We start from the raw sequence: 12,274 nt of genomic DNA, 5'->3' as shown, positions 1-12,274 counted from the left end.
ATAAGATTACACATGAACTTAAGAAAAGTATGTCTTTTTTAAGACTGAGGAAAGTCACTGACTTCGCCTGTGGGTTCAGCTGGAGACACCATTCCGATACCCTTTAAGAATCTTACCACCTGATAGGCTATGGCTGACACAAACACAAGAGAAATGGCTGTAATTCATAGGTAGCTAAAACAATTCTTCTAAGCACTGTGGGGAAAGTACTCCCAAATGTATAAAGAAGAAAAACAATGCACAAATCTGTTGCCACTAATGTTGGTCATGAAAATCCCCAGAACTTGGATAAACTCTTTCGTCTTTCAAATCTTCCTCTAAGCCTTAAAGCCCTTAGCTCTGAGTCCTCCACTTGGTTATCACTGGACGTCCACTTTTCCCCCTTTCAGACCCAGAAAGGGTGTACATTCACATAAAAGGAAAACAAGTTAATGCAGCCACTTCTCCCAAGAAGCAGATTTATGCTCTCATATAACACTCACAAAAAGAAGACCCCAGAAACCCTTACAACCCCTAGCATCTGGGCCATAGGGCCACACATAGGCCCCATGCTATCAGTTAATTAGACAGCATTTTTCATTTGAAAAGCTCAACTCTTCCAAAAGCAAAATTACTCTTTTCACTGGGCTTTATATATAACACTTCACTCCTTTGGGGGGGATGAGGTCACGTGTCATGATTTATCCATTAAGACAAAGGTGAAGGGACTAAAAACAAAATCTATCCAACTATATATTTATCCAGCCTCAAGCTCCCAGAAAAGAAATTCTATCCCCCTTTGTGTGAAGACCTCCCTCTACCTCCCTGCCCTCCCTCATGCTCTGGTATGTTCTCTGTTCTTGCTCCTTCTGTTCAGTAAAATCAGTGAAATGGCAGCAGTACCTAGAAGCCCAGAGGAGAAGAGATAAAACGAGTAGTTGGGAGGAACAACCCTCAATTCTAGGGAGCAGCTTTATTTAAAGAGTGCAAACTCCAGTCCACTGTGTGTTCACTCTCCTTTGGGGGAGCCACTACCTGGAAAGCAGAGTCCAAATTGGGCTTTTTCACCAAGGATCCACACTCTGCATCTGGCTCTTTGGCCTGGCCCCAGAATCACATCTGCTCTCGGCCAAGCCCAGCACTAAGCTGTGAAGGAAGCTAAACTTTGGAAGCAGAGAGCACACGATGAAGAGGCAAGTCAGTGGCCCACAGAAAGTCAGAATCTACACACATAGCTTCTAACAAGCTTCTAATAGGTCTTAGAAGGGAAACTACCAGGACCAACAGCCAGGATGGGTCATTTTCCAAACTTTGGGGAGTGGGGCAAGAGGAAGCCTCACCACCCAAGGACACTGGGAAGTCATAAGAAAGAAAAAGAAAGTGCCCTGCGGGGAAGATGCATTAGTTAGGGGCATTCTATGCCTCAGCCACTTTGCCGGCAATCTGACCACCCAGCTCTGGGCCTTCAGGCACCAAGACTGTGTTCTGTGTGTCCCCAAAAAGACCAGAATAAAAGAGGGGCTAGTGCAAGGAGAAAGATCTTTCCATTCATTCTAAGGTGGGTTTGTCCCCAGCGGAAGGTGGCCTCAGGAGATCATAAACACCCCCATCTCCTCTGAAGATGGGGCAGAGGGCTCCCCGCACTGGCACAGGGGAGGAGGTAGGGCCTGGGCCCCAAATCCCCTTCCACCACTGTGACATGGTACTTCCAGGTGCTTCTAAATTGTGAGCTCAAGCCTCTATTTGTTGTCCACTAACCAGCAAACTTCAGTCCCTCTGCTCTTGGACTTGGGAGGAATCACAAGGAAAGAAGGGAAAGAAAGGAAAGGACAATGAGCAGAAGCAAGAAGCAAGAAGGCTTTCCTGCTAATTTCCTTTGAAATTCAGAGTCAACCGGATCTGGGTGAGAAAACGTGGTAGAGAGGCCAATGAAACAGCATAAAGAATACAAAGTAAATGAGATGTTTTAAATAATTTCCCTTTGGGCCAAGTAAAGAAGCATTAGTCATACAGGTAATGAGATCTTATAGGGAGATGATCCGGAGGCTTGGCTTGATGACAACATTAAGTATACCCATTCTGGACCCGGAGCGTCAATTACATTTCCAAATTGGCAATTAGACACAGTGTCCCAAAGACAATACCAAATAATGCCAAAAACAAAGCAGATTCCATCTTTGAACAGTAATTCTTTTGAAGCTGCCCGTCCTGTCCCCTGACTGACTCATCCAACCTCTCAAACAACTGCTTGTCATCAGCTAAAGCCTTGGTTGTCCCCGGTCAGGAGAGACCTGAGTGTCATGAATAATTAAAATCCAGGAATGACTCAAACATCGTTTTGTCACCAAATCAAACCCATTCCTTTCACCCAGAGTTTCTCTATAGGTTCTAACAAATTACTCCAACAAAGCAGCAAAATATCTTTGTACCTGCTACATTGGGTATCCCCCCATCCCCCAGCTGACCACTAGGGAAAGGGCCCTCCCAACATATACCTGCACTTGTATTTATATGCCTCAGTTCCTGCATTCAAGGGGTTTGCCGGCAACTCAGAGACCAGACGTGTGCATACCCCATGAGAGAGTAACTGGTTTTCTCCCTCCTTCCCTACCAAATAAAGTCAGAACTGGATCTTAGGTTTCCTCCAGCTCTTAGCTCCGTTTCTGGCACACAGCATGCGCTTACTATACAATGAAAACAAAAACAACAAAATAATAATACCGTAAGATTTTTTTTTGAAGACCTACTGTGTACTAGGCAGTAGGCCAAGCCCTTCTGCATTTTGGCTGCTGAAGATGCTCTTGGTTAAAGTTTATTCCAGGTTCTCCTCTTTGACAATGGAACAACACAAAAAGCATATCTCAATGAAAAGTCCCTGACAGTGTGAGCTGTGAAAAACCTTGCTATGGTGAAAAAAGGAGCTCCTTTCAATTGCACCTGCTGGAATTCTTGAGAAGTACAAGTTGGAGGCTAGCACAGCACAGGGTCACACCTCTGTCTCTCCCCACCCCGTGAGCAAGTCTTGAGCCCACTCCTTTCAAGTGGAACCCTCCATACAGGAAGGCCCACCCAGGTCCCCATGAAAAACCAGGCTGGCAGTTTTGCTGCCCACTAACTTCAAACACTCCAGAAGGAGTGGCCAGCAGTCAGCTTCCGGAGCATCACCACAGGGCAGCACTGGCTATACCACGAGCCTCTAATTTTGCAAGAAGGTGGTTTGGCTGAGCTGCCATCCTTGGCTTCAGAAAGCGTCCCCCCTTGCAGCATGACCAACTGGCCCACACATTGACGGGCAGCATGCAGACACACCCTGTACATCTGCAGGAGCTGCTCCAGCCACCACACCCCAACCCCAAGCCAACAGCACTTGTAGAGCAGGCAGGGAATGATCAGCCACGGCAGCCGGCACCCACACTGAACCGCTGCACCTCGGAGAATGTTGAGCAGGGTTTTCTCCACCTGGCTGTCCTGACACAGTGAACCTTCCTCTTCTCACCCCTTCCTACTGCTGAGGAGCTGGGACTTTCTATACTAAAAAATAGGCATGTCTTCAGTGAGGCACTAACTGGAGGCTGCGGTACGGACCAAATCCTCAGAGTGTGGCCTGCACAGCATCCCTGTCTTGTCAGAAATGCAAAGTCTCTTCCCAGCAGCACCCCACTCCCCACCCCCATGCCCTCCCGCCCCCCAAACCCCACCCCCCACTCCCTGAATCGTAATCTGCATTATCATAGCTCCCCTGGTGACTTGTGTGCACATTAAGGTGTGAGAAGCCCCAGAGCTAGATGGATGCTTTCCCCAGCCCTTGGAGGTGGACATCTGGTACCTCAATTGAATATTCCTTGAGCCTTCTACCCAGAATGCTAGGACACCACTGCCTGTGAGGGTAGAGCCCCAACTTTCCTTCCCTGTGAGCCCAGGGCCAGGATTTCACCCACTCAAGCATTTCAAAAAAGGAGACACGCTTGATCTGCTCCCTGCTGTGCACCGAAAGGCTATAGTATTTCAGAGGTCCTGCAGGAGGCCTGAGCTTGCCTAACTCCAGGCATGTCTCCATGAAAACCAGTATTGTCTGCAGGACCAGGGAGCTGCACAGCACAGCACAGCCACAGCCACATCACCGGAACCACAGAGGCATCTCTCCAGGGGCTTCACAGCTCCAGTCCCAGGAAGGTGGCATGGCTGCTGTGATTTGCAGTTCACATGGCCACTGCTGCTGTGACTGGGGACACCCCTGCTGTCCACTTGGGGAAAGAGGTCCTGGCATTGCAATCCAAGGCCAGGCTGCCTGCTTCAGCACCAGGCTTCTCTCGCCCTGGTGAGAAGCAAGCACCATTCCCTGCTACCAGGCACCCAGCAAATGTCCCCATCCAGGGAAGCAAGTAGCAAGGCAAAGAGGGGGCCCCATGTGGCCTTACCCCTTGAACCTTTTCTCTCCCAGGCCAAACAGTAGGGAAGCTCCTTTCCTCCTGATGCATATTTGGACAAGGACTCTGGGCACCCAGACACAGAGCCAGCACAAGGCTTCTGGTTACCAGTGTCCTCCTAGGAAGTGCTATAAAATGGGGCTAATGAGAGTACCAATCCCATAGGGCTGTGTTCTGTTACGATCTTTAATATGCAGGTGAGAAAACCGAGGCAAAAGCAGTGAAGTCTTTGCCCAAGGTCACAAGCTGACTGGGGTGCTGCAAGGCAGGTGAGGCTGCTAAATAAGCACAGTCAGCAGTTTCACCAATTTCCCACCACAGGACTTCTCCAGCCTGTGCTGTGTGACCCTCCATGGAGACGCTCAGAAATATCATAACTCACAATTTTTTCCCCAAGGTAACTTCAAGGGCAAGGTGTTCCACAGAACACATTTTGGGAAACACTGCTCTGGGGACCGCCCAAGTAAAGTTGGTCCTGATACAAGGCACCCTGGCCAGGAAACTGTTACATTATTAAGGGAACAGATCTGTGAGCTCTGGACTGAGTACAACAGGGATGGAACGCACCCCTTCTCAAGGTATGACACTGGCCTGCCAGGCCTTCAGCCACGGGGCCTCTCTTCCTGCCCCATCCCAGTCTTCCGGCCCTGCAACAGCCAAGAGCCATGAGCCCAAATCTCCATCTGACCCTTACTGGTTATTTGATCCAAGGACAATAGACATCAGATTCTAGAGGTTCCTTTTGGCTTGAAAGTTCTATTTGTTGTAGTCTGCGTCCCTCTGGGGCCAAAAGTTTGAGGAATCAAAGGGAAAATAAACTCCTACCTTATGGAGCTATGGTAGCTCCCGTTTACAGGAAACCTGCTAAGTAAACCAGGCATTTTCTGGGTGCTATATGCCCATTACTGCTACCCCTTATAAGAACCCTACAGCACAAGAATCATTAGGTTCTTTTTACAGGTGAAGAAATCAAGGTTGCCAGCCAAAGATGCTCTGCCAATAAGTGTGAGATCTATGATTTGCACTGGGGTCTCTCTGACTGGAGAGTCTCCACTAAAGTGCAAATTTCCATAAAAAGAGCCAGGAGCAAGAAGCAAAAGCTCTCTGGGCAAGGAAGGTCAGCTGGAGCTTCCCTGTGGCTGGGACCTGAGAGCTTCTCCAAAGCCAAAAGGAGAATCTGAAGGTCATCGATGAAGCCAATCCCCAGGAGGAAAGGAGGCACCAGGGCCAATCTGGAATCAAGAACTGGAAGGCCCTGAAGCTCCAGCCCTGATTAGATGCATCAGACCAGACCCTGGGTAATTACCAAGCCATAATGGGATCTGATATTTCTATTAGTCACGAGTCTGACAGAAAAAAAACGTGTTGTTTTCTCAGACAAAGCTATGGAGAAAATACCTCAATAATTTATTACATGCAGACCAGCCTCCATCAAGCCCAAACTTCTAAAGCAAGGACAGCTCAAACTGAGAGCAGGAATGGTCTATGCCTGGCCACATGCAGGCCACTCAGCGACCCACAGCTCCATCAAGAAGATGGCCTCAGTTTCCCAAGACTAACTGAAAGAGAAACAAACTGTGTGCTGGAAGAGGAGAAGATGGGAATAAAAACACATAAGCGCTCTGAGGCTGCACTCCCAAAGAAACCACAGGACACTTGCAAAATCTGTTCTAGAAACTTCACCTATAGTTTCTCAACTCCTTCCACCCACTGACACTCAACCACAGAGCAGAAAGGGACCCCAGAACTCACAAAATTCAATTCCCATATATTAAACACAAGGGAAGAGAGACCAGAGAAGTCAAATGACTTCTTCAAGGTCATGGCCCTATCTGGGCTGCCGGAGCAGCTCCCTGTTCACTACAAGCTATAACTGGATGGGACCTCAATCCTTGATGGATTAGTGAGTACAGAGCTTTGATGAAACCTAACAGAAACAGCAATAATGAGAGAAAATACAACCAAGAACACAGTACTAGAATGACTGTGCCCAAGTTCCCAACAGGGAGAAAATGTGATTACTTTTCTTCTTTCTTTCCTAAAACAAAATCCTCAAACCCTTCTTTTCAAAATAGTAAAGTCATTCACCACTTGAAATTCAGAAGCCAAAATTACTAACAACGAGATACCTCATGATATGCACATTCACAGTCCCAGGTCCCTTTGATCAAAAGGCATGTACAGTCCAGAGGCCAAATGCTGGTGATTCTGGAGCTCCCTGCTGGAACCTATCTCCCACAGAATTTGCAGTCTTCCAATGGACTCCAGCTCCTAGGCAAACCATCCTGGAACTGAATGAGGGTGAAAGTGAACACACTTAAAGACTGGTAGAATTCTGTGGAAAAGCAGCCTCGATTTGTTTGGGAGGGTTAGCCCTAAATGATTATTCCAAACTTAAGCCAAATGCATTCTTCATACAGCATCTCAACAACTATCAAATACCTGGAAAGTAAAAAGAATGAAGGGCCAAAAAACCATGAATGCAGTAAAAATACAGACCTTGCAGTAGAAAGAAAAGTTTGTCAAAGGCCTAAGTTACTATTTTGGGGTATAATGAGCTGGCTACTCATGGTTTAATTGAACAAATCAAGGAGTAGGTATTAAAAGATTCTGGGCCTGTTTCAAATTGGACTCTAATGGTATCAAGAGTGACCTAATCTTCTTGTACACTGGCCTCACATCTCCCCAACCAACCGCAAGCATCTCCCTTCCCAGGTTGATTCTTTGTAAAAACTTTCAGTTATGTCAACTCAGCAGGCCTTGGAGCTACAAAACATAGCCAAATATATAGAAATTGCCAGAAACCTATTTTCTTGAGGAAACCAGCAAAAATTATGCTGGGTCATCATTTAGGAAAGAGATTCTTTATGTGAATGATCCAATTAACATTTCATCACAGGCAGTGCAGCACCCCTAACGTACCCTGAGAGTAGAAAGACTTCAGAAGTTGTGTTTAAACACAAGAAGTTGTGTTGAAAAATCCCAAGATCACAGAAACACCAAAATGTATTTTGACTCACTGAAAAAAGTTTTCATTATGATGAAGATTGCCCCCAGTTCCTTAAGGATAAGGAGACTTAAAAAGTTCACCAAAATCACTCCATCTAGAGAACATTTTAGATGCGCACAACCATGAGCCATCTTTCCCCTAAGGGCAGACACTGACTCTCAATAAAGGGGAAAAAAGCCCTCCAGAACTGAAGACTGTTGGGGAGGAGGAGAGGGAATGTGTGATTAATGAAGGCGCGTGAACAAGCTGTTGTTAAGTAGAGGGCTGGGCAAGGGGCATGGTCTCAGGGTCTCACCGTTAGGATTTTGCTTAATCTGATGGCTTCTCTGGAACATGGGAGGTTTTCCACCTTGGCAAGTAAGAAGAAATCTCTATGGCTAAGAAGGTAACTCCAAAGAAAGGTGGCTGGCCGACCTCTGGAGGCCTCCAGAGAAGTGGGAGGAGGAAAAAGAGAGGAACGGCTCTTATTTTTCTCCCTTATTTCCAACACACCAGTATTTTCCAAAACACAAATGTGCTGCCACAAAACACAGCTGAGCTCCAGCACCCAACCCGGTGTATAATTAATGACAGGAGGGAGCTTAGGTTCAACCTTGTCTCACCCAGAGCCCTTGGCGTCCCTATGTCCACCGGCAGCAACCTGGGAGGCTGCTACAAGTTGCTGTGCCCTGATGAAGTTTGAGGGGTCCTCAGAATCACTTTACCAGAAAAGGTGTGAACAATCTGACCAAGACCTGCCTCTTCCTTGCACGGGTGCCCTGATTCCCCTTGGTCTCCCCTCAGAAATGCGGGCACTGTGAAGTCCGCTAGGACGGGAATTAGAAAGCAGTTCCTGGTTTTCTTTTTGTATTCTGCGGTTTTCCATGGAAAACTGTCCCCGCCCCTCACCTTCAGCCAGTGGGGGAAAAGAGGACATCCCTAGGGACATGGCGACAGACCAGGCAGTCAGCCTAGCAACCATACATAAGGTGTAGTGAGCCTCGGGTGCTGGTGGGCGTCTGCGCCAGGAATAGCTTAAGCCGACAACCAGCCACCCCAAAAGCGTCACGGAGAAGGCTCCGCGCAAAACGGCGGCCTCTGAGGTTCCCGGGTGGACCTCCCAATCCAGCTCCCCGCTGCTGGTGGCATTTCCCGAGATCTAACCAGGGTGGCGTGGGGACGAGAACACAGAGAACGAAGCACTTGGGGGGGGGGGGGGTATTATGTTCCACTAGAATGGGAAGGATAGAGAGGGAGGTAACATCAGATGCGCGGCCTCGCCACATTCCTAAAGTGGCAGCCTCCATGGGTTGCTTCCCAAACTGGGATGCATCTTCAACTTTCTCGCCCTCCCATCACCGCCTCGAGATCCCCCACTTCCTCTGGCCATGTTCGTCCCCCGGGATTCCCAAGTCCAAGAGATTTTCTCCCTTGCCCAGAGGATTTTCCCTTGCTGCTGACTCCACGAACTCATCTCCCCAACAGGTTTCTGAAGTGCGGTCTGATGTGCTCCCCCTCGCCCAAGGCAAGGAGCCGAGCCGAGCCGCAGCAGGTGAGCCGGGCGCAATACGAACCCAGTGGCCCCCCAGCCTCCACGCTGCCCGCGGGGTTGGCTCCCCCTACCCGGCACCACGGCACCCGAGCGGCGCGCGTCCCCCACCCCGGCCCCAGCTGCAGCCGCAAACAACCCCACAATAAACAAGAGGGCAGGATTGGGTGTCCGCGTCCCAGAGCGCACCGGTTGGGGACAACTCCTCACCCAACGTGCGCCGCCCGCTGCCCCAATCCGAGGGCGCAGAGAGAGCAGAGCGCAGGGGAAGTGGCGAGGGGACGGCGGCAGGGATGGAGGGACACGGCGCCGCGAGGAGCAAGGAGGTGGGCTGCAGGGGACGCCGAGAAGCGGCGGGGCTCGCGCAGGGGGCGGGCGCCCGGGCGCGCGTTACCTTGGTCTTGCCCCCGCAGTGGCAGCAAACGGTCCACAGGTACTTGAGCGTCCGCCAGAGCAAGATGATGAAGAGGCCCCCGAAGAAAGTCACCATGGAGGAGGCCAGGAAAGCCCACCACATGCGCTGGCCCCGGCTGTCGCACGGCACCTCCATGGTCACCGGGATGATGAGCGCATCCATCTTGGGCTCGTGGACCGAGGACGAGGAGGAAGAAGAGGAGGAAGAGGAGGAGGAGGACGCGTCTAGGCTGAGATGGTTCGCGTGGATATTGCTACTCATTCTAAGCCTGCTGCCTCCGCCGCCGCCGCCGCCGCCGCCACCATTTGCCATAGCTAGCAACGGGCGGCCGGCGCGGGGGCTCGGGGGAGCTCCTCCCGCCGCCAGCGCCACCCAGAACACCCATCAACAGCCATATTGCTGCTACCGCCGCCGCCGCGGAGCGCGGGGAGGGGGGGAGGCGCCTGGGCTCGGGGCGCTGTGCGCGACCTGGCGGGGTGCGCGGAGATATATACTGCGAGCCGCCGCCCGCCCTCCCCCCGGCCGCCGGCCCGCCCGCCTGGGGGGGAGGGGGCCGGAGCGAGCGGGAGCTCCCCTCCCCGGCCCGCGCCCCGCTCGCCCCGGGCGCCCAGAGACCGGGAGCGCCGCTGGCTGCCCCCGCCCGGGTTCTGCGTGGGCCCCCGGGCCCGCCCTGGCTCTGCGCGCGGGCCCGGGTGTCCGCGCCGCCCGCCGTGCGCCACGCGTGTGCGCTGCTCTCCGGCCGGACCCCTCCCCTCGCGCGGCCCGCGCCGCTAGAGAGCCGCTCTTTGCTTGTTAGGCGGCAACTCGCTAATAATGTATAAGCAGCCCCTCCCCCAGGACGCCCGCGCGGCTGCGCTCGGCTTCCACTCGCCGCCCCTGTGCGCGCCGGGCTGCAGCAGGTTCGCCGCGTCCGGCCGCCGAGCCGCCGCCGCCGCCGCTAGCCCGTGCTCCCGGTGTCCCTGGACCGCGGCGCCACGCGGCTGAGCCTCCGCGGCCTCCCCTCGCTCTGCCTCCTCCGGCTCCTCCTCGTCCCCGTCCTCACCGCCTGAGGCTTTTCGGCGCGCGCCCCGCGTTCCCCGCAGCCGCCAGGAGCAGCAGCTGCAGCAACTGGAGCCGGCGCGGGCTCAGGCCGCCGGAGGCGGGAGGGGTGGAGGCTCGCGGCTCCGGCTCGCCTCTGCTCGGCACCTGGCAGAGGGCCCGCAGACCCCCTCGGCGGCGGCCGGTTTCGCGCCCCTGACCCCCGATGCGCAAGTAGAGCGCCCAAGCCCAGACGCGCGACTCGGGGCCTCTCTCCAACGTGCTACGCCCCCCGTCGAGCGCCCTGGGGGTACCCGATTGGGATAGCAGAGGGCCCATGGCAGGCCGTTTGTTCCCGACGGAGCCCCCAGTGTGCAGAGGAGGAGTGATCAGCTGTCGACCCGATGCACAGGCGGGATGCCACAATATCCCGCCTCAGGGAGGGAGAAAGACCCTTCTCTAGGATACACACCCTAGCTCGACCCCCTTACCCCTAGTTCCCTCTTCCCTCCCCAATTGCTAGGCGCCCCTTGAGTGGTTGGAAAGCAGGGCCAACTGGAAGGCTGGCGGGGGGTCTGTGGCCTTGACAGCAGCAGATGGTTTTTCTGCCTTTTCCGTATTGAGTGGCAAAGGCTGTCTAAGAAAGTGGGCAGGGATGGGCGGGGGGTGCCTGGTCTCGGGCACCGTGCAGACTCCAGTAAGCAATACAGTTCCCCTAAAGTCGCTCCCCTTTTATCTAGCCACAGACTCCATCGCATGAGGAGGGCAGCTGGGGGATGGGATGCCCCAGGCTCCATTCAAGCCCACCTTTCCCCATTAAAGATGAAGGAGCTGGGTGTTTTCAGCAACCTCTAGCCCTCCACCTCCAGGGGAATCCCATCTGTCATTATCAGAAACTTCACTTCATCTGGACACCGCCCTTCCTCCTGCTACCAGTTGGACCACGTTTTCCCAATGCTAATTAAAAGGAAGATGATCGCACTCTCCCCTCAATATCCACAGTGGTTTCTCCAAAGTTTCCAGCTCATTAGTTTAAGCCTAATTGGAATTCTCAGGTTCCTTTCAGCCCTTCCTGCGGGGAGAGCCAAGTTAGCGTCCTTCACTGTGTAGGCTGGTGCTGTTTCTGCCTGAGCCAGAACTCAGCCTCTTTCCTTGAATGGAGATAGAAGGATGTAGGTGCAAGAGGAGGCCAGGCAGGCCAGTTGGGCAGAGTGCTGTTTGCAGCCTCTGTTTCATTCAAAACACATTTATTGTAATAGTATAGATAACTATCAAATCACTATGTTGTAAACAATATAATGTATATCAACTGTACTTCAATAAAAAAAAATACATCCATTACAAAAGAGTCAAGGCCAAGGTCAAAGGGGAAAATGGAATGCCATAAGAGTTTTTCAAAAAGTAGCATGTAAAAGGAAGCTACAGACAGTATTTTCCAGAAAGTAAAATTGTTTGTTATCCAGATAGTATCTGCAGCCTCGTCCTCTGTGTGCAGCACCCAGTCCGAACATATCCCTGCCACACCTGTCCCATGTGTGCAAAGGCCCTGGGTCTTTTCCAGCTCAGGGGATACTGACCCCAGAAGTGCTGTGGAGATGTGCAAGAAGGTAACTGTGACCTTGAGGTTACTTGATTTATTAGCCTTCTAAATGGCTGTACTTTGCTGCCTTTGGTCCTCAGCATATGAGGGGAAAGTTAAGGACTTTCCTTAAACGGGGCCCAAGATTAGAAATTTAAAAATAAAACACCCATAACATAAAAAAAGTAGCAAAGTATAGGACTGCCTCCCCAAGGGTATATGAAACCCCCAGAATGGATTTCCCTCCCCTGCAAAATTAAGCTTCCGCAAACCAACAAATCCCCTCCAGGCCTTCCTGGACAGACTCCACAGCCTAATT

General features: G+C 51.9%; 1 protein-coding gene and 1 long non-coding RNA gene across 40 annotated transcripts in view; one reads left to right on the top strand and one right to left on the bottom strand.

Moving 5' to 3' along the window:
- Positions 1–11,973, bottom strand: part of KCNMA1 (potassium calcium-activated channel subfamily M alpha 1) — a 696,669-nt gene extending 684,696 nt beyond the window's left edge. For 9 of the 39 annotated variants that reach the window (XM_073240764.1, XM_073240765.1, XM_073240767.1 and 6 more), the window contains exon 1: positions 9,339–11,963. In XM_073240764.1, coding sequence (XP_073096865.1) covers positions 9,339–9,671 — 333 coding nt within the window. In that variant the 5' untranslated portion in view covers positions 9,672–11,963. Of the gene's footprint in view, positions 1–9,338 lie in introns of all 39 variants that reach the window. The other 30 variants (XM_073240757.1, XM_073240758.1, XM_073240759.1 and 27 more) reach the window with 15 other exon arrangements.
- On the top strand, positions 8,005–9,493 carry LOC108406744 (uncharacterized). Its single transcript, XR_012133158.1, has 3 exons — positions 8,005–8,128; positions 8,881–8,947; positions 9,358–9,493. It is a non-coding gene; the product is annotated as an uncharacterized lncRNA (long non-coding RNA).
- Positions 11,974–12,274: the final 301 nt, after the last annotated feature.

The sequence above is a fragment of the Manis javanica genome, chromosome 7, assembly GCF_040802235.1.
Source record: "Manis javanica isolate MJ-LG chromosome 7, MJ_LKY, whole genome shotgun sequence".
NCBI lineage: Eukaryota > Metazoa > Chordata > Mammalia > Pholidota > Manidae > Manis > Manis javanica.
Note: the sequence above shows the minus strand (reverse complement) of the source record. Positions and strands in the feature narration are given on the sequence as shown.